At 40.9% G+C, this 21220-nt stretch overlaps 1 protein-coding gene across 5 annotated transcripts in view; it reads left to right on the top strand.

Annotated features, from left to right (window-relative positions):
* LOC117407107 (neuronal PAS domain-containing protein 2-like) overlaps positions 1-21220 on the top strand; it is a 91089-nt gene that overhangs the window by 43875 nt on the left and 25994 nt on the right. For all 5 annotated transcript variants that reach the window (XM_059028799.1, XM_059028796.1, XM_059028795.1 and 2 more), the window contains exons 8-10: positions 17765-17883; positions 18017-18099; positions 19080-19186. In XM_059028799.1, coding sequence (XP_058884782.1) covers positions 17765-17883; positions 18017-18099; positions 19080-19186 — 309 coding nt within the window. The remainder of the gene's footprint in view (positions 1-17764; positions 17884-18016; positions 18100-19079; positions 19187-21220) is intronic.

Raw genomic sequence — 21220 nt, 5'->3', positions numbered from 1 at the left:
AAAATGTACGTTTGCACAAGCATTTTGTTAGTCTCATATGCAGAAACTGTTGGGATATTTTCATCTGTGCTTCTGGACGACACAGAAGGCTCTGCCCATCAGCCGAAACAAAAACTGTTGCATGCTTATATGCTAGTGCTTGTTCTGATTTGTCCTGAGATCCACCGAAAATCTTTTGCGCGATCCACGTATTGGCCACCGCTGGTGTAACACTTTATTATATATTTATTAAGCTTTTAAAATGATAGAAAATGATATGATAGAACTCTTGGCCTAACCCAGTACAGCACAATTTTGTTTATAAATAAACTCAACATGATTAGAAGTAGCCACCGAACACTTACAGTATTATAAGAACATGTGCATACAAATGTGTGAAGGTGAAAGTGTACATTGTACATAAAGTGCGGGAGGAGTCTGACAACATTACAAATACATTGAGGCAAAATCCATGTCAATGATCTCAATCTCATTCCTAGTAGATCTGTGTGACCTTGTAGGCCTGTTCTTCGTTCTTGTGTGGATTAGACACAAGTGTTGAAAGCCAAGGACACATTGCAAATCTGCAATCACCTAAGGAAACTTTATTGTAATATCTAATATGCCATTTTCTATACCAAGATTTCAGTTGTATAATTCAAATAAAATCTACAGTAGAGGTCAGCTGTCATATAATGTACATTTGCAGAATTCAAATAGACTACAATTGCATTGATAATTTATTGGTAGTAACATTACACTGGGTGCAAATAACGGTATATCATTTTAGCAATACAAGGATACAAATGGTTAAAACAACAAATGAATAAATCTCATTCATAACCACAAGTGTAGAAAAGGATCAAATATTTTTATAACTACAAATATTGAATCACCTAGGTAGCCTGTAAGAAATTAACCCTAGTCTTGTACATTCTCTCTCTCTCTGTATCGTCGTCATCACAGTTGTGGTCTGTTACATTTCTGTTTCAAGGTGAGTTATCTACTACTATTTCGTTAATTAAAACCGACCGCTTGAAAATGCAAACACAATGCTCCATACCGATTTCTTGATTAACACTGGAGTTATCATTTACAACCTTTTGTGTGTTGTCATCATCTACATTATCTGTAACATCCTCAGAAGTCAAGTAGGTTAGTTAAGCAAGATCTCCCTTTTCTGAACCCGTGCTGGCTAGCCCCTATAATATTGTTGCTATATAATTAAGCTTACCTCTTAATATTGCTTCCATCATTTTGCATGTTACGAAAGTTAAACTAATAGGTCTATAATTACCTGGTATAATAATGGCACAATACTTGCAAGCTTCCAGTCTTCAGGGAACTCAGCTGTTTCTATAGAACTACTCATGACAGTAGCCAGTGGTCTAATAATTTCTACCCTTGTTTACTTAAGCACCCTTGGATAAATCTTATCTGGACCTGGTGATTTTGTTATTTTTTAGCTCCTGTAGCTTATTTAATACCTCCACTGATGCTGACATCTTCAAGACCTGTGTTTGCTCAAACGGGCAGCCCCGGCAGCATATTATTTGTATCCTCTCTCATAAAAACATTCAAAAAATATTTGTTTAATACATCAGATATTTTGCATTCCTCATACACCTCGTTATCTTAGTCATCCCTTAATACCTTAACCTCTTTTACTTTTATAATATTGGAAGAATTTTTTAAAATTATGTTTAGCATCACTGGCAATATTTCTTCATATACCTCTTTTGGCCTCAGCTGCCGCAGTTATTATCATTGAGGTGTGCTTGCCGCTCGCTGTGTCTTATTGTTTTCTGTAAAACATTGATATCCTGTCAGTTACGAAAAGGCTTAATTAATGCAAAGCTTGTTTTAATGTTGTTAATATTACGCCGGCCAGAGACCCGCACTTACAACTGTATTGTCATATTTTCTACATTGTATTTAAATTCTCAAATTAATACATCAATACCCGGATAGTAAAAAGAGAACAAGGTAGCGTCGGGTAATTTAAAACCCGACGGGTACCCAGGTTTTCGGGTACCTGTACCGACCTCTAAGTTAAATGCATGTTCAACTCTTAAACTTGGTTTACACAAATATTTCAGATTGTGTTGAAGAACATGGCACTAAACAGCAATCACAAGTGTAACCTGCCTAATTTTGGTTAGAAAAAAAAAAAGAAAAAACATCCTGTCCTTCAGATATCTACAACTCTGTAAATTCTTCACATTTTGGGTTTAATAGCTTTCTCAAAATGATATAGTTACTCAGATGTCTTTAATTTGGATAAAACAAAAATGGAAGAAATATAGTGTATCTCCCAAAAATATCTTTCAATATCGTTACCCAAAATGAGTTGGGCTTTCAGAAGGCTCCTATTGCTGGGTATCATCAGCAATGATGATCCTGAAAATACGACTAAAACCCAGATCATTTTGATTAAATGATAAACAAAATATATGCAGTAGTAATATACTGGTAGTAAATATGCAATAGGTTAACAGGTATTGTAACTGTCTGGATCTTGTTAACTCTTGCAGCAAGTTGATAAGATCCACATCTGAACAAATCATTTATTTATAGTATCTGCACAATGAAAATATAAAGCCCCTTCTACAAACTGTTCAGTAGTTACCTTCAAATGGCAACATTTGAAAAGTTGTCTAAAAGGAGAAAACCCCACACTGAATTTTATGAAGCACTATCTAAACGTCAAGCCACCTGGTATATGCTTACTTTTATTTGGTCAAAGAAGCTTTTTTAGCCAAGTCTACTTCTCAGCAGTCTTCAGTTGTCAAGAAAGAATTGCTTGTTACAGCCTTTTTATTACTGGAAAGCAAGGTTTAGTCATTAACAAGAATTCTCATGAACATACAGTATGGATTTTGGAGTTCTCTTTTTTGACATATCATATTGTGGCCGTGCAGTTCCTGTAGCGTGTGATCATGTGATATGTGCGTGCTACATCATACATATTCTCTTGACAATGTAACCCAAGCTATCAGCAATGCAGAGATATAATCACTGGCACTGGTACATTATAAGTACTACATAACTAGTGTCATAAATCTCACTGGCTGGCTGTTAGCTTTCTAATTAGCTTGATCTAATTCAGGTTCCAGTCCTCATTTACTTGATCTCATATGTAGAGCAAAAATATTAAATAGATTGACTTAATTACAGTTTAACTTTACAGCAGAGGGGCATGTGGGGCATGTAACAGTATCTTATTTAGGAGATTCCTATTCCTTTTGGAGAACTTTGAGTCAACAAAATTATCTTAAAAGTAGAAGCCAAGCTGATGTTAAAGTGTCTGCAATATACAATATAAAAAGCTGCAGTATCTTACAATCATGTTCATTTGTACCCTTACATTTTACATTTCTATTAATGTATTAACACATGAGGCTCTGGTATTGTTGTTCATAATAGTTTCAAACAAATTAGTTTTAGATTTTATAGAGATGTGATTAGTTGGTTTCAATCATATCTTTATCAATCTCAGTACATTGAATTGCAAAGTATTAAATCTACCGCCTTTCATGTCATTGTTATGCTTCCTTCAATTGATTTATTGCTGAGCACTGACACATTTCAGATAAACTAATGCACTACCTTCCTTTGCCAAGATCAAAAGAGGCTCACACTTTGGCTGCAATTGAACAGATATTAATATATTGTATATACATGTATACTACAGTACAGTGTATAGCTATTTCTAATTCTATGAAGCGTCACAAAGGATTGCCAACCATCTGTTTCTTTCTAAAAACAGGACGCTCCCTGGTTTTATAGACTGTGCCATAAATAATTATGAGACATAGCTGGAGAAAAGTGCTTCTCACAGACTGCTGGAAGGGGTCCAAGTAGGTCACACAAACAGAACATTCCTTCATGTACTAGCACTGAGGAGAGGAGAGAGCTTTTTGGTATATAATGTCAAACTTATGAGATATGAAGTCAAGTAGAGTACTTTCAGTGAGTGGCTTCATCAGTGTGCTGCGAGCTGAAACGTTTGTGCTTCATCAGTGTGCTGAATCACAGTACTCGCTGAAACGTTTGTGTTTCATCAGTGTGCTGAATCACAGTACGAGCTGAAACGTTTGTGCTTCATCAGTGTGCTGAATCACAGTACGAGCTGAAACATTTGTGCTTCATCAGTGTGCTGAATCACTGTACTCGCTGAAACGTTTGTGTTTCATCAGTGTGCTGAATCACAGTACGAGCTGAAACGTTTGTGTTTCATCAGTGTGCTGAATCACAGTACTCGCTGAAACGTTTGTGTTTCATCAGTGTGCTGAATCACAGTACGAGCTGAAACATTTGTGCTTCATCAGTGTGCTGAATCACAGTACGAGCTGAAACATTTGTGCTTCATCAGTGTGCTGAATCACTGTACTCGCTGAAACGTTTGTGTTTCATCAGTGTGCTGAATCACAGTACGAGCTGAAACGTTTGTGTTTCATCAGTGTGCTGAATCACAGTACGAGCTGAAACATTTGTGCTTCATCAGTGTGCTGAATCACAGTACGAGCTGAAACGTTTGTGCTTCATCAGTGTGCTGAATCACAGTACGAGCTGAAACGTTTGTGCTTCATCAGTGTGCTGAATCACAGTACGAGCTGAAATGTTTGTGCTTCATCAGTGTGCTGAATCACAGTATTCGCTGAAACGTTTGTGCTTCATCAGTGTGCTGAATCACAGTACGAGTTGAAATGTTTGTGCTTCATCAGTGTGCTGAATCACAGTACGAGCTGAAACGTTTGTGCTTCATCAGTGTGCTGAATCACAGTACGAGCTGAAACGTTTGTGCTTCATCAGTGTGAAGGGATAAGGCATGGCTAATTCATTTACTTATTTTATTTAGAGCCTTTTACACACTTTTACATATCCATGGTTATCCAAGGATACAATCTAGGTAGATATCCTATTTGTAAATAATAGTGTGCAATGCAGACATACTTTAGTTATTTTATATTATGCACTTGAGTTCTTTTAACATTTTTACAACTTTTCCCATATGAAAAACATTCTGCTTACTTAAGTACAACTACTTTAACAATTGTATGTGAACTCCATCTGTTAGCATATCAACGCCAGTGTTCTCATGTGGCAATGTAACATGTGTAGGTGTGTAGCAGTACCGTAGTTATTTAATACAGTAATCTACTAAAGACAATTTCCGTTTGGCAAACCTTATTGCCTCAATTTAGCGATATGCTGCCTTTTTCTTCCTATACCAACTGTGTTAGAGTGGCCGGGTGTTTATGGTGGTCAGGAGCCAGAAAGGAGACTCAGGACTGAAGAAATGCCAAATTTATTTTATTAAATCAAAATTATAAACAAAACACAACTCAAAGAGCCTAAATAAAAAGGTTAAACAAAACAAAAATTACACAGAAAATCCCTCACCCAAGTCTGGCACTATCACAGTGAGTTTTTAAATAAAAATACCAATTATTCCATTAAGGAACAGTCACATTCTCACATGTTTTTGGTAGGGACATGAATTAACCCCATCCCTGCCAACCACCACCAAAACACACAGAAACACCCACACTATTTACAGGCAGGGCTCTTGCTCTTCCACACCGACCCTGCCTCTGAAACCCCAAACCATTGTGCAGCAATTTCAATTTCCCTGTCCGCAGACTGGCAGATGACTGCTAAATTGTTGATAGGCAGCCAATAAAAAATGAGTTTGGATGCATCAGCAGGGCAGGAGAGGGAATCCATTTGAACAGATGTGCATTAAAGCAGACCACCACTGGAAAAAGTGCCCATATCTGGGACATATCATTGGAATAAAGCATGAGCTGCTGTCATCTCAGACGCTATTTGGGTTAGCTCAGATTGAAACCGCATTAAAGCTTTACAGAACATAATGTTCTTTTTTTGTTATTGGAGACTTTCCATAATTCTAGGGATGAGGCTACAGCTGCCGTTCGAACAAAACAACACAAATGTAAAGTGAACAGTCAGAGGAAATCAGGGAGGCTTCAGTACATTTTAGTATGAACTTTTTACATGCTTCCGTTTTCACAATTTTTCAAGCTCAGACTCACCCTCTACGGAAACGGAGGAAGTTCCTGCTGTCGACTGCCGTACAATTACTGTGCTCACCAGTACACTTTAGCAAGCAGATTCTAAGTCTAAGCAATTTTTATTTTATTATTCAGTCAGTCCTGTTCAAACTATTTTATGCTTATGGAGATTTTCATGGATTAAAGAAATTGTATGTTTACATTCACCAGAAATCCAGCTGAAGATGCAGGCATTGGTTTAACCTTAAGAGAATTGGACCCAAGACTTAACCACATTATTATAGCACATGTGTTCAACACAAAGTTTAAATTGCTGTTTTCTGATACGTAACCGCTGCTTCCTGTGCTGTAGGTCATATATTCTGACCATTGGAGTTAATATAACCAACAGCACAGGAGGTGATTAGAACTGTAAAACTGACCAGAAGATGACTCAATCTTTGACTAATAAATGTATTCCTTACTGTTATTTACTCTTGTGTTCTGTTTTATTGTTTGTGTTTTTATAACATTATATTTAAAGTTGCAGCCTTAAAGCAATAATAGTAACTTCTGGTTGGAGGCGTTAACACATTCAAGTCAGGATAATATCTTAGGTCAGGTGAAAAGAACTATACAGTAGTTTTTCTGGGGTTCCAAAATAATGACTGTCAGGAGAAAAGTCACAGCATCTGCTGTTACGCTAGTTCTATCTCTCCCAAACACACTGTCTAGCCCTTTGCGGTCCTATGTCGGACCTGGTCCGACATTGCAATTATTCCTATCCGGTCCAATGTCAGACCCTGTCCGACATCATAAAAAAACCGCAAAAAACGGGATTCTAGTCGTTTTTTCTCCGGAAAAAGCCTAGAAAACCATTCAATGGCCAGTGGGAGCGACAGGAGCCGAGACAAGCCGAAAAAAAAGGGCGTATCTCATGAATAGTCATACTTGCCCCTGGCATCAGATAACAGCGGCCATAAGGAAACAAGCTGGCTGATACTGCATCAGCGCTCAGAGAATATCACAGACATTTGCAGAGCTTTTTTCAGATGTTATAGTAATAAAATAATGACTTGGATCGCATTATTGAGGCGTTTTGTGATAAAATGAGTGATCAGGAGATGATTGATCGGTATGTACGACTATTATTATTATTATTATTATTTATTTCTTAGCATATGTGAAAGAGATAGCAAACGAAAGGGTGGGGCGGGGCTGAAGATGCCTAGTGAGTGCTTTGTTGATATGCAGGGCCGTTTAAACCCGTTTGACTGTGGGAAAAAAAATACTTTTAAACAGTGCGTCTAAAATTAACTGCGCGTGTGAAAATAAATTGGACCTGAAGCACCTGACACGCACTTAATAAATGGACTGCAAAGGGCTAGAAATGTAAAAGTCATGTTTTTTTTTTGTTTTTTTTTTTACTAGTACAGTCATTTTGCATTCATCACTGAATATAATGCTCTTTGTACAGTATAACAAACTGCATGGGATAAAGCACTTCTTCAGGGAAACTTCCTGCAATCTACATACAGAATATTTCATTTCCTACCTCTGTAATATCCTGTAATGTATGTTGTCTATCACTCAATCGTGTTGTTTCTGCTTGGGTCATCATTTACTAACTAATGTCCTTCTGTAACCACAGAGGCTGCTTCAGAAAAGCTCAATTTATGAACTGAGATGGAAGACATTAATTAGCAAACCTGGTACAGAATGACATAAGCCAAAACAGCAATATAGAGTGGATGCAAAACACAAATAATTGGACATTAAACAGAAAAGAAATTAAATATAAAAAAAATGTCGATAGTATATCCCTGTGACAGAAATACAATGATTCTTGGTTGTAAATCTCCCTCCCGACCTCTGAGGGTGCTAAGCAACGTGAACAGAGTTCCCTGGATGGGCTGGTCTGACAGTTCTTTCCCAGGGTTCAAGGGAAATCGGCCAGCCAGGAAGGGGGTTAGACTCCGTTGCAATAACGCATTGACCCAGAAGGGAAACGACTTGGCAGCCGCAGATTGGAGAGGTGGATGCACTCGTTTACCAAGGGGTCATGTGTGACAGCATAAAAGGGGACAGAGAATCGTAATCTGTTCCTTCATTTGATGACTGTATTGAGACCGGAAGGACCCATGTTATTGTATCGTGAGTGTTTTGTTTTGTTTGTCTAACTGTTGCTTGTTTGTTTGTTAGACGGCTAAACACGTTCCGGAGCTGTCACCAGAGGTCAGCACCCACAGGGAACAACACTGCAGTAAATCACACTGTATTGTATATTCACCACGAGCACTACTGCACTGACCATGTATGTTTTCTCTGCGTGTGTATTTCTGTGTGTTATTATTTGGGACTACACTGTGCATTATTTATACAGAGCAGTATCAAGCATTGGATACTGCCTGTATTTCATTATAGTTTCTGTTGATCAGTTTCGACCGTTGGATTATAAATAAAAACCATCATATCACCAGAACTGTGTTTGTCATTGTTTGGAGCACTGCATCACCTCTACACCTGCGCACTATAAACCACTTTGCCACACGTGGTGTCAGAGTGGGAACGGGATTATGGACCGCACAACACTGGTGGAGCTACTGGGGGCGCTGGATTGCCGACAGGAGGCAGAGGAGAGACGCAGAGAGGAGAGGTACACAGCGCTCATTGAAAGGGTGGGTCTGGCTATGATGTCACACACCAACAGCATCTGGGATGATGGCCCCGAAGGCACGGGCAACAAAGATGACGGCGGAGGATGACCCGGAGGCATACCTGGTCGCATTCGAGTGGCTGGCTACCACCGCATCATGCCCAAAAGAGTTCTGGGCGAACCAACTGGGACCCTGTCTAATCGGGGAGGCTCAGGCAGCATACCAGGCCGTGACAGACATTGAATCCGCCAATTACGACCTAGTAAAGCTGTCAATTCTCTGTCGTCTGAACATCACATCAGAGACACACCATGTCCGTTTCAGGGAGTAGCAAAGATCCCCGGATACACGCCCCAGGTGGTCGCGCAGAAGTTGTGTGACCACATGGTACACTGGCTGACCCCCACCAGGAAGACCAACCTCCAAATGGGTGAGGCAATCATAGTGGAGCGGTTTTGGTGCCGACACACAAGCGTGGATACGGCGCCACAACCCCGACACCCTGGAGGATGTTGTAAAGCTTGCCAAGGATTATGAGGACTCCCTGCTCTCCGCCCGGACCGGTCTACTTACAGCTCCCGTTCATCAGAGCGGCCGAGCCACACCTCCTCTCTCTCACCACCACCACCACCAGCACCCACACCAGCACCGGGATCGAGACCTCCCAGACCGCCGACCCCGATGGGCCACCTTGCCTCCCGTTCATGGGTGGCGGAAAGGCTACCACACACAGTTATTCTGGGCCGAGACTGGCCAAACTATAAAGAATTGGTGCAAATAATGGCAGTCTAGACCGCACACGTAATCGTGGCAGAAAAGAAAGAAAGGGAAATAATTGGTGATGTTTTTCCCTTTCAAACGGAAATATTTTCCCCCCGTTTCATCCTAGAAAAACAAATAAAGAGAGACGGATATGAAAATGGGAGGGAGCATTAATGAGACGAGGCTGGGGTCTGGTGGGAGACCGTGACACAGGTAACAAATGTCAGTCAAAGGGGGTCGAAACGCAGTGTGACCAAGAGGGCGAGGTTACTGGGCCATCCAGGGCAGATGATATTCCCGCCCCTCTCAATATACCGGACATGTGGTACTCAAGCGCGGACATAGTGTGGGGCCAACATAATGACCCGTCACTAGTGCACGCTTGGGGGCAGGTTCGACCTATTGAAGGTAAGGATGTTGATGGCACTGGGGCGCTAGTATTTCCACACTTCAGTATCAAAGGGCAATTACTGTGTAAGGTAAACCTAGCCGCGGGCACAGGACAGCCTGTAACACAATTATTGGTTCCCCCGTCTTGTCAGTCACGAGGCTGGTGCATGATATCCCTTTTGCGGGGCACCTCGGAGCTAACAAAACAAGGGAATGGATACTGGCTCGATTATATTGGGTAGGTCTTCATACTGATGTGTCAAAATATGTAGCCACATGCCCAGACTGCCAGCGAGTAGCGCCAAGTCGAATGCGCCCCGTAACTTTGGTTCCACTGCCAATAATTTCCACCCCCTTTGAACGCATTGCAATGGACATAGTGGGCCCTTTACTACCTTCTGACTCCGGGTATATGCATATATTAGTAGTGGTAGGTTATGCAACGCAATACCCGGAGGCAGTTCTATTGAGGTCCACTAGTGCTGCTGCAATAGCCACAGAACTAGTACAGATAATGGCTAGAGTAGGGGTCCCCAAGGAGATTTTGACTGATCATGGAACCAACTTTTTGTCTAATACGTTACAGCAGGTATATAAAATATAAAAAATATGTCCCATCAGGACATCTGTTTATCACCCACAGATGGACATTTGGTGGAACGATTTAATCAGACCTTGAAGCAGATGCTGAGGCGTTTTGTAACGCAAGAGCAAAAACATTGGGCATCGCTTCTTCCCTACCTCCTTTTTGCATTGAGAGAGGTGCTGCAGAGCTCAACAGGGTTCTCCCCCTTCGAGCTCTTGTACGGATGACAGCCTCGCGGCATCCTCGATCTGTTGAGAGAGGGGTGGGAGGAGCACAAAGGCTTGTCCAAAAATGTAGTGAAGCATGTCCTCCTACTAAGAGATCGCCTGGATTTGGTCGGTCGTTTGGTGTCCTCGGCTCACCGCGCACCAGCGACCCCTGTGGTCTGGCCGGGCGTCTGCAGGCTTGCCTGTAAGCTGCCCAGCGCTGCATTGTCCTCCAACGCTGTAGCTCTGAGGTGGCTGCATGGTGAGTCTACAGTGTGTAAAGAAGCGGACGGCTGACGGCACACGCTTCAGGGAACAGCATGTGTTCATCTTCACCCCTCACAAGTCAGCGCAGGGGTGGTAGCGGTGAGCTGAGCCTAAAAATAATTAGACATTCGAAATTGGGAGGAAATAATAAAATAATTGGCGACTACTAAAACAAAACAAAAAAAGGACTCCAGACTTTCAAATGATGTACTGGATAAGAAAATAACTGCATTTGTAACAATGTATGCAATGCACAACATATTTAATGAGCAGTTTGTCTCACAAGTATAATAGAACCGCAAAATGTTCTCCTTTTTCTTGGCAAGCAGTAAGGCAGGGCAAGGGGTTTGTTGCTGGATAAGTTCACTATTTGCTTACTAAATATCTTTTGTTATCCCTGAATAGAACATTGTCTCCTCTTTAAAAATATTCACGGCTAAGGCCTGCCAAGGACAAAACTACATTGAATATTATACCAGTCTGGGCAGTCACCACTCAGGAATTTGCTGATGGTATAATAGAGAACAAATGCTGCACCCAGTCATGTAGCATTGTTAGTAAATTAACTGTGTTTAGGGTACCACTGAATGGGAGGTATCCCAGCTCATACTGTAATACTAAAAGAAACTAGATGGTTACAAGTAAAGTTGTGGGGCTTGCTTTAGGGAAAGTGGTCAAAATTTCAGTTGTTTATAAAAAGTTAGAGAAAATTTAGTTGATGCGGTTACTAAAACAGGTGTACCTCTTGATTGGTAAAAGCTATTTCTGTTTTGATTTCAGATTTCAATAGTAGAGAAGCAGAGGAAGATCTAACTTTTTGTCTTACTTGTTGGTAAAGTGGTCAAAGTAGCTGATTTGTGTCAAAAGTTACATCGTTTACAGTAAATAGAATGTTGGAAGTCTGGGAGTTTTTATACAATGGGGAGCTTTAGAATGTTGAAAAAGGTCCCATTAAAGTGAATGAAGATGGACAAAAAAAAGGACAAAAAGCTTAATAGTTTAAAAAGTATAAAATATATCAAAAAGTTGTATACAAGCACACTATTCCAGACCGGTCTACACGTTTTAAAGTTTGAACAGTGTTTCTAGCTTAAATGGTGTAAGAGGAGTAGCGTGCCAAAGAATAAGAAGAAGAAGAAGATGTCGAAGATTAAGGGGCAGCAGTGTGGCGTAGTGGTTAGGGCTCTGGACTCTTAACCAGGTCATGGGTTCAATTCCAGGTGGGGACACTGCTGCTGTACCCTTGAGCAAGGTACTTTATCTAGATTGCTCCAGTAAAAACCCAACTGTATAAATGGGTAATAGTATGTAAAAAATAATGTGATCTCTTGTAACAATTGTAAGTTGCCCTGGATAAGGGCGTCTGCTAAGAAATAAATAATTATAATAATAATAATAATAATAATTTAAAGTGGGGACTATTGCTTCACAAGCCCCACTAAAAAAATTTTCACCTCAAAGTCTTTCTCAATGTATTCAATCATGATGAAGTTAACAAAGTACACCTGGGGTACGGACTAAAGCTTAATACAGATCAATGAATCTTGCCTGACTCTCCTCCAAACCTAAATGCCACCCAACCTGGCTAATTCTATAAAGGTCCTGAGTTTCCCAAAATTTGAAATGGGACCGTCCCTATAAACAACTTGCATTTCAGTAAATATAGCCTGCTTAATTATCTTTAAATAAATAAAGAAAGCCTTTTCCTTTCATGCAAACAAGGATACCGAATGCTTCATCCAGCCCAACTCAAGTAGTTTTTCTCCTGCGGTTTACATAGCCACTCCATACATGCTTGGCATGTCATTGGGTGTAGAATGATCATCTAGGTGTGTGTTTAAAGTAGTTGTTACATTTCTATTAATTTAAGTGCAGTGGTGTAATGGAAAAACACTTGGCTTTTCAAACCCATACAGCAGATTGTTATGGAGACAGCGCAGAGGAAGAGTGTTGTCATGGTGATAGGATCATTATCGAACCATAAGGATGCTTAGAAGTGTTTAAAAGAGTGTGCCTTATCACCTCTTTTGCCATTCTTTGTTTTAAATCATCTTTCAAAACGTAATGCGCCACTGAATGCAAATACTTTAAATGGGGCAGTTATATGTTGTCTGTGTCTCATAGATGGGATTATGTAAGACACAGACAGCACCACCTTTCAGACTATCCAGACTATGCTTAACTTCGAAACCAAAACAATTTCACTAATACATTTCCAATATTCCCTATATATACAGTAATTTCTGAAATTACTTGAAACAGTTTTTTAGTGAACTGTTTCTCACCACCAAAACAATTCAGGCCATCAATGAGGGTATATAGATTGGGCTAAATTATTATTATTATTATTATTATTATTATTATTATTATTATTATTATTATTATTATTATTTTATGTCGTTGGCTTCAAGATAACACACGGGCAGCTACGATGGAGGAAATAATTTTTATAATCGTACGACAGTGTTAACATTGATCATATTTCGATACCACAACAGTAAGAACCAATATGCAACACAATATAAACCATTACAATATTATGGTACCATATTCGTGCCATGTGGTACCGTATCAGGACCGCTACTGGTAATTCTGTGTTTAAATATTTGTTCTAGGGTTTCTTCAGGGTAATGCACTAGTATTATAATGGTATCCCAATGGCAGTTGTTTCAAACTCCTTGATAAGGGCACACTTTTCCCCTGTAATCTCTGTCAATATCAGACTGTTAGTTCACCTCGGTCGAAATCAGACTCTGGTTAATTCTTTTCCCTTAATTAGTGGGGCTTGCGAAGCAAGAGTCCCCACTTTAAATCTTCGACATACTTTCTTCTTCTTATTATTATTCTTTGGTACGCTACTCCTCTTACACCATTTAAGCTAGAAACGCTGTTCAAACTTTAAAACGTGTAGACCGGTCTGGAATAGTGTGCTTGTATACAACTTTTCGATATATTTTATACTTTTTAAACTATTAAGCTTTTTGTCCTTTTTTTGTCCATCTTCATTCACTTTAATGGGACTTTTTTCAACATTCTAAAGCTCCCCATTGTATAAAAACTCCCAGACTTCCAACATTCTATTTACTGTAAACGATGTAACTTTTGACACAAATCAGCTACTTTGACCACTTTCCCAACAAGTAAGACAAAAAGTTAGAGTATATGGAATCTTCCTCTACTTCTCTTCTATTCAAATCTGAAATCAAAACATAAATAACTTTTACCAATCAAGAGGTACACCTGTTTTAGTAACCGCACCAACTACGTTTTCTGTGAACTTTCAGAAATAACTGCCGTTTTGACCACTTTCCCAACAAGTTAGACAAATACTTAGAGCAAATGGAATCTTCCTCTACTTCTCAGCTCAAAACAGAAATGGCGTCTACCAATCAAGAGGTACAGCTGTTTTAGTAACAGCATCAACTTCTTTCAGTAGGCTACTTCCCACTGTTGAATTAACTGTCATAGAACTTTGAGAATTTCAAATTTCAAATTATAGCACATTCTAAGCATGAGATAATTAGTAAACAATGTGACTTTTGACACAAATCAGCTACTTTGACCACTTTCCCAATAAAGCAAGCCCCACAACTTTACTTGTAAAGTTACCATCTAGTTCTGTTTTGCTATCCGTGGCAGAAACAGGACAAACTTTGCATCCTTTCAAATGTTCACAGTCTACTGTAAAAATAAATCACATTTATTTTTAAGATGTGGCTGACATACAATGATGTTAAATTGCAGATTAGCCATTCTTAATGACAAGCATGTCATTGACAAGCATGTACATCCAGACTGAGCTATAATGAGACAAATATCGATGGTTAAATTGATGTGGATTAGCCACAGAGTACATTTTTCATCCATCATGCTCTTCTGCTCCTGTTGTTTTCATTTATCACCCCTTTATATTCCTATCTATTTCTAACCCATTTACTTTAATCTTGATCTAAGGTGCTAAGCAATTGTTTTGTTTGGCTTTCAATGATCCAAAATAGGGCAATTGTTTTCACAGCTCAAGCTTTCACTCTTACTGAATTAATTGACTTCATATTACTTTATATCAGTTGTCCTAGGCCATGGCTGATCCTTGTATACCACAGAATCACCCATTTTGACACAACTTGCTCAGGGAGCTTAAAAGCTTGGAAAGATATTTTATTAGAGGTAAGCCCAGTAGAAAAATCTGAAGTAATGCTAAAATATATCAGGTTACCTGGGTACCTCTACATTAAAGTTGCAAAAATATAATCCGCATTTTGTTTTTTTTAAATAAATGCAACAAAATTATAATCGTACAAACATTATCAGATTATCTGATAACATTTCTTACTTCTGGATTTATTTATTTATTGGTTTCCTAATTTTCTATAGTTAAATTTATAACAAAAAACTTTCCTGCTGTTAGAGCCTTATAGAAAAAGTATTGAATACTATGAGATAATTAATTTAACAGAGAGCTTTAACAGAATGAAGATTATTGTAAGAAATTTATAAAATATGAATATACAGTGCCTATAGAAAGTCTACACCCCCTTTCAAAATTGTCACCTTTTGTTGCCTTATAGCCTGGAATTAAAATGCATTAAAATGCTTTTTGGGTTTTTTTTTAACTACACATCCTACCCCACAACTTCCAAGTGAAAAAAATATTCTAGAAATTTGTAGAAAATGAATTAAAAATAAAAAGTGAAATAGCTTGGTTGGATAAGTGCCCACCCCCCTTGTAATAGCAATCCTAAATTAGCTCAGGTGTAACCAGTCGCCTTCAAAATCACACACCAAGTTTAAGTGGCCTCCACCTGTGTTAAATTGTAGTGATTCACATGATTTCAGGATAAGTTCCTGTAGGTTCCCTCTGCTCTTTGGTGACAAAGTTGTTGAAAGGCACAGATCAGGGGATGGGTATAAAAAAATATCAAAAGCTTGAATATCCCTTGGAGCACGGTCAAGACGATTATTAAGAAGTGGAAGGTGTATGGCACCACCAAGACCCTGCCTAGATCAGGCCGTCCCTCCAAACTGGATGACCTTGCAAGAAAAAGACTGATCAGAGAGGCTACCAAGAGGCCAATGGCAACTTTGCAAGAGCTACAGGCTTTTATGGCCAAGACTGGTCAAAGTGTGCATGTGACAACAATATCCCAATCACTCCACAAATCTGGACTGTGTGGTAGGGTGGCAAGAAGGAAGCCATTACTCAAGAAAGCCCACCTTGAATCTCGTTTGAAGTTTGCAAAAAAACACTCAGGAGATTCTGTAGCCTGGTGGCAAAAAGTTTTGTGGTCTGACGAAACTAAAATGGAACTTTTTGGCCTAAATGCAAAGCGTTATGTTTGGTGAAAACCCAACACAGCGCATCACCCAAAGAACACCATCCCTACTGTGAAGCATGGTGGTGGCAGCATCATGTTATGGGGATGTTTCTCACTGGCAGGGACTGGGGCACTTGTGAGGATAGAAGGGAAATGAATGGAGCAAAGTACAGAGAAGTCCTTGAGGAAAACCTGCTGTCCTCTGCAAGAAAGCTGAAACTGGGATGGAAGTTCACCTTTCAGCATGACAACGACCCAAAGCACACAGCTAAAGCTACATTAGAGTGGCTAAGGGACAAAAAGGTAAATGTCCTTGAGTGGCCCAGTCAGAGCCCCAACCTAAATCCAATCGAAAATTTGTGCCATGACTTGAACATTGCTGTCCATCAACACTCCCCAAGGAACCTGACAGAGCTTGAACAGTTTTGTAAAGAAGAATGGTCAAATATTGCCAAATCTAAGTGTGCAAAGTTGGTAGAGACCTATCCCAACAGACTCACAGCTGTAATTACTGCCATAGGTGCTTCCACCAAGTAATAACTCAGGGGGATGGAGACTTATCCAATTATGATCTTTCAGTTTTGTATTTTTAATATATAATTTTTTTCTCAATAAAAACATTTTTCCCCTTAACAGTGTGGATAACTGTTTTTCTGGAACCTGTGTTGTCTTCTAATTGTATTGTGCACCCAGAGCATACACATTGACATTAGAAGATTTATTCAAAACCAAACTCACAGAATATGTTGCAAGCCTACTGAATGTAGACACCTGATATCTGATGATAAATTGTTTGGTGTGCGTGTCTGAAAGTAAATTGTACTTTTTATGATAAACTTAATGATAAAAAATGATAAAATGTGATCTTTTTCAGTGCTGGAAATAAACAAAAGCAATAGTATAGTAGGTGTCTTGCCAAATATACATTTTTATTACTGAAAGCCTGCAAATCGGAGAATACAGGCGTCACCTAACAAAGTACACGTAGGGTTACACAGAACCAAATCTGTTTCTCTCTCTCTCTCTCTCTCTCTCTCTCTCTCTCTCTCTCTCTCTCTCTCTCTCTCTCTCTCTCTCTCTCTCTCTCTCTCTCTCTCTCTCTCTCTCTCTCTCTCTCTCTCTCTCTCTCTCTATATATATATATATACTGTATATATTTTGGTAATTTAGTGGGATGTGTGTAAATATACTGGAATGGATTAAAAACAGTAAACAATTGTCATACCACTGTTAATAGGACTTAGTCACCATTGGCAGGCAGGACTGCAATAATTCAATGTGACTAGTCTGCAAGGTGTTTAGGTATACATGACCTGTCCTTCATGATATCACCTCTAATAATGTTAGGGAATCTGGAAATGGAAGTCTGAGCAAAGTGTGTTCTCCAGAATTGCACAGACTAAACTTGGTAGCAGCCCTCTTTCAAAGTCTTTGCTGTCTTGCCCATTGCGACTTACTTGCAAGATTGAAATATAGCATTTATATACTCCCAATACACGACAAGGATGCCATTTGCGTAAAACAGTACATGAAGGGCAGTTAATTTATACAAAAGTGCTAGATTGGTATTGCTTTTATATTTCAGTGCCTAGTTCCTCCTGCAATGGCTTTGATGGGGCTATTCAGAGGACATTTAGATCGGCTGTTGGTGAACAAGTCTGCTATGTGGCTACTGTTCGACTAGCAACACCTCAGTTTATAAAGGCAAGTTCACTGTGCTAACGTAATGCGTGACGCACTGAGCTTTCTGCTTCCTCGTTTGTGTCATTGCTTTTATTTCCCTCCGTTTTTCCTGCAATCTGCAATTCCTCAGTAATGGGATTTCTTTCTTCATCAGGAAATGTGTAGAGCTGAAGAGCCCTTTGAAGAGTTTACATCAAGACACAGTCTGGAGTGGAAGTTTTTATTCCTTGATCACAGGTTTGGAATGATATGATACTGTTTTATTTTATTTGTTTTATTATATTTATTAATTATTTAACCAGGAAAAACCCATTGAGACTGTAGCATTTTTTCAAGAGTGTCCCAGAAAAGAGCAGACAGCTATAGTTTAATACACAAATCACATGACAGTCACAATATAAAACATTATCATTCCTAACGTTTTTGATGGCTTTTACTTTTTATCCTGGCTCCACTAGTGGTTGTAATGGATGTTTGACATGTTATTTTTTTTGGTGGTAGGTACTTATTGAAACGTATTCATTTCACAACAAGAAAAACTCCCATTCCCTCACCTATACAATTGATAACTAATCAATGGCAATTCACTTTTTTAAAGACAATTGGAAGCATATTTTCCTTTGACCCACGATACTGCCATTTTACTGCTCTGCTGAGGCCGTAAACTGACCTTAACGAGCAAATGACAAAAGTTTGTCATGTAAATGTGACCTTTCTTTAACCCGACCTTAAGCACATATCACTCTGACTGAGTTATCTACTGCTGTGTTTACTGGAAAATGTATCTGATTTAATCAGAGGTAAAATTTTGCACAGAACTACAATCCCACGATTCACTGCAGAGATGACACATTGAAACGAGCAAAGTGAAAATCAGGAAGTAAAATCGAAATGATTTTATATCAAAGAGATAACAGAAAGGTAAGACAGATAATCGCTGATTAAATGTGAGATTGTTATTGATTGGTACTCAATCATTGTGTGGGCAAACAAGTGAATGCTTTGTATTTGCACAGCCATCATTCACAATTCTGCATCTTTTATTAAAAAATAATATGAAGTACACATGCAGGTGCATTGTGGATTAAAATGGTTCAATGCTGAATTGCATATGGCAAGATTACCAACAAACCTTTTAGTGTTTTCAACACTGTACGTGCCTTAATAGTCTCCTTTTTGATGTTTTTTTTTTTACAAAGCAATTTTTCTTTCTAAAGGGCTCCACCAATAATAGGATATCTTCCTTTTGAAGTTCTGGGGACTTCTGGGTACGATTATTACCATGTGGATGACCTGGAGCAACTAGTAAGATGCCATGAACACTGTAGGTATAATGGAGAGTGCAGTAGAATACATACTGTTGGAAAATTATGAGACATATTCATTTAACTTTAGATGAAGCTAAGAGTTACACAGGTGCACCACAATTCGTCCCACGACAATTCGGCCCTGACAATTAGCCCCCGCGACAATTCATCCTCACGACCGTCCGTCCCCCAACTGTCCCCCGACAATTTATCCATACAACAATTTGTCCCTATTACTAGATTTACATACTGTGACAGTCTGGCTCGCAGTGGTGACGTCACGGACCAGGAAGTAGAAACCAAAACAATGGATGGGCAGTTGAAGCTGAGTGCAATGGCACTCAGCGTATTTATTAATAAACAAACAAAAGATTTAAACAAAACAACAAAACACAAAACAAAAGGGCACGAGGGCCAAACGAATCAACAAACAAACAAGTAAGTGTCGTGCTGGAGAATCCAGCACATTTTAGCAATTGTTTTTTTTAAATGTGACTCGCTCTCTCCGCTCCCCGTACTCTCCTCTGTACACCCCACCTCGAGTGCAGAGAGCTGCAGGTTTATATACTCTGGCCGAGGGATTAACTAGTTGTTAATTATCTTATTATCCCTCGGCCAGAGTCTGCACGCGTTTGGTAAGGATGCATGACTGTCAGCTAGTTAAATAAATCAGTAGCTGATTAGCCATGCATCCTCACGGGGTTTTTAAATATAATAATAAAAGATGCGGCGCTTTTATCCGCGCCGCTAACAAAAATATAAATAATAATAAATAGGGGCGGGACACTCCGCCACACATGCCCCCCCTTGTGCGCAGCACACATGGCCTTTTCGGCCACCTCCCCCCTCAGTCTCAATGTCCTGGAAGAGGGGGAAGCAAGTTGCTTCTGGGGGGTGGCCATGGTGGAATTTCTGGCACCCCCCAATTCTTCGTGGCCGGCAGCTCCCTCTTCCTGGGCTCCCTCCACACTCTATCCTGCCGCGAAAGTGCGGCTGGGGGAGCTGGTCTCCTGACCTTCCCCCTCCTCTTCACGGCCAGCAGTTCCCCTCCGTGGGGCTCTGACCACACAATCTCCTGCCGCAAAAGTGCGGCTGGGGAAGCTGGTCTCCTGACCTCCCCCCCTTCTTCAAGGCCGGCAGTTCCCCTCCGTGGGGCTCCGACCACATGATCTCCGGCCGCGAAAGTGCGGCTGGGGGAGCTGGTCTCCTGACCTCCCCCCCTTTCTTCATGGTCGGCAGCTCCCCTCCGTGGGGCTCCGACCACATGATCTCCGGCCGCGAAAGTGCGGCTGGGGGAGCTGGTCTCCGGACCTCTCCCCCTTTCTTCATGGCCGTCCGTTCCCCTCCGTAGGGCTCCGGCCATAGTGTAGTGACCCCAGGCGAAGCAGGATCCCTGGCGACCCCAGGCGAAGCAGGATCCCTGGCGACCCCAGGCGACGGCAGCGGACCCTCGGGAGGCGACGGCAGCGGACCCTCGGGAGGCAACGGCAGCGGCAGCGGACCCTCGGGAGGCGACGGCAGCGGCAGCGGACCCTCGGGGGGCGACGGCAGCGGCAGCAGCGGACCCTCGGGAGGTGAACTCGGGAGGGGAGCCCCTGGCCATGGAGGCGGCAGCGGGAGCTCCACTTCTCCCTCGTTCCCTGTAGCTGGTGGCTCTCCAGGCGATGTGGAGCAACAGGCAGCCCCAGGTGATGCGGAGCAACAGGCAGCCCCAGGCGATGCGGAGCAACAGGCAGCCCCAGGCGATGCAAGGCAGGCATCCCTGGGTGGTGCGAGGCAGGGCAGGAGCAGTCCTTCCCATGACGGTGGATGTGGAACCAGCAGGTATTCACCCTCTGCTGGTGGAGGTGGGAGGGGAAAGCAGTCCTCCCACAGCGGCTGAGGCGGAACCAGCAGGTATTCACCCTCTGCTGGTGGAGCTGGGAGTGGCAAGCAGTCCTCCCACGGCGGTTGAGGCAGAACCAGCAGGCATTCACCCTCTGCTGGTGGAGGTGGGAGAGGCAAGCAGTCCTCCCACGACGGTGGAGGCAGAACCAGCAGGCATTCACCCT

The sequence above is a fragment of the Acipenser ruthenus genome, chromosome 8 (assembly GCF_902713425.1).
Source record: "Acipenser ruthenus chromosome 8, fAciRut3.2 maternal haplotype, whole genome shotgun sequence".
NCBI lineage: Eukaryota > Metazoa > Chordata > Actinopteri > Acipenseriformes > Acipenseridae > Acipenser > Acipenser ruthenus.
This window is presented reverse-complemented; position numbering and strand designations above follow the sequence as displayed.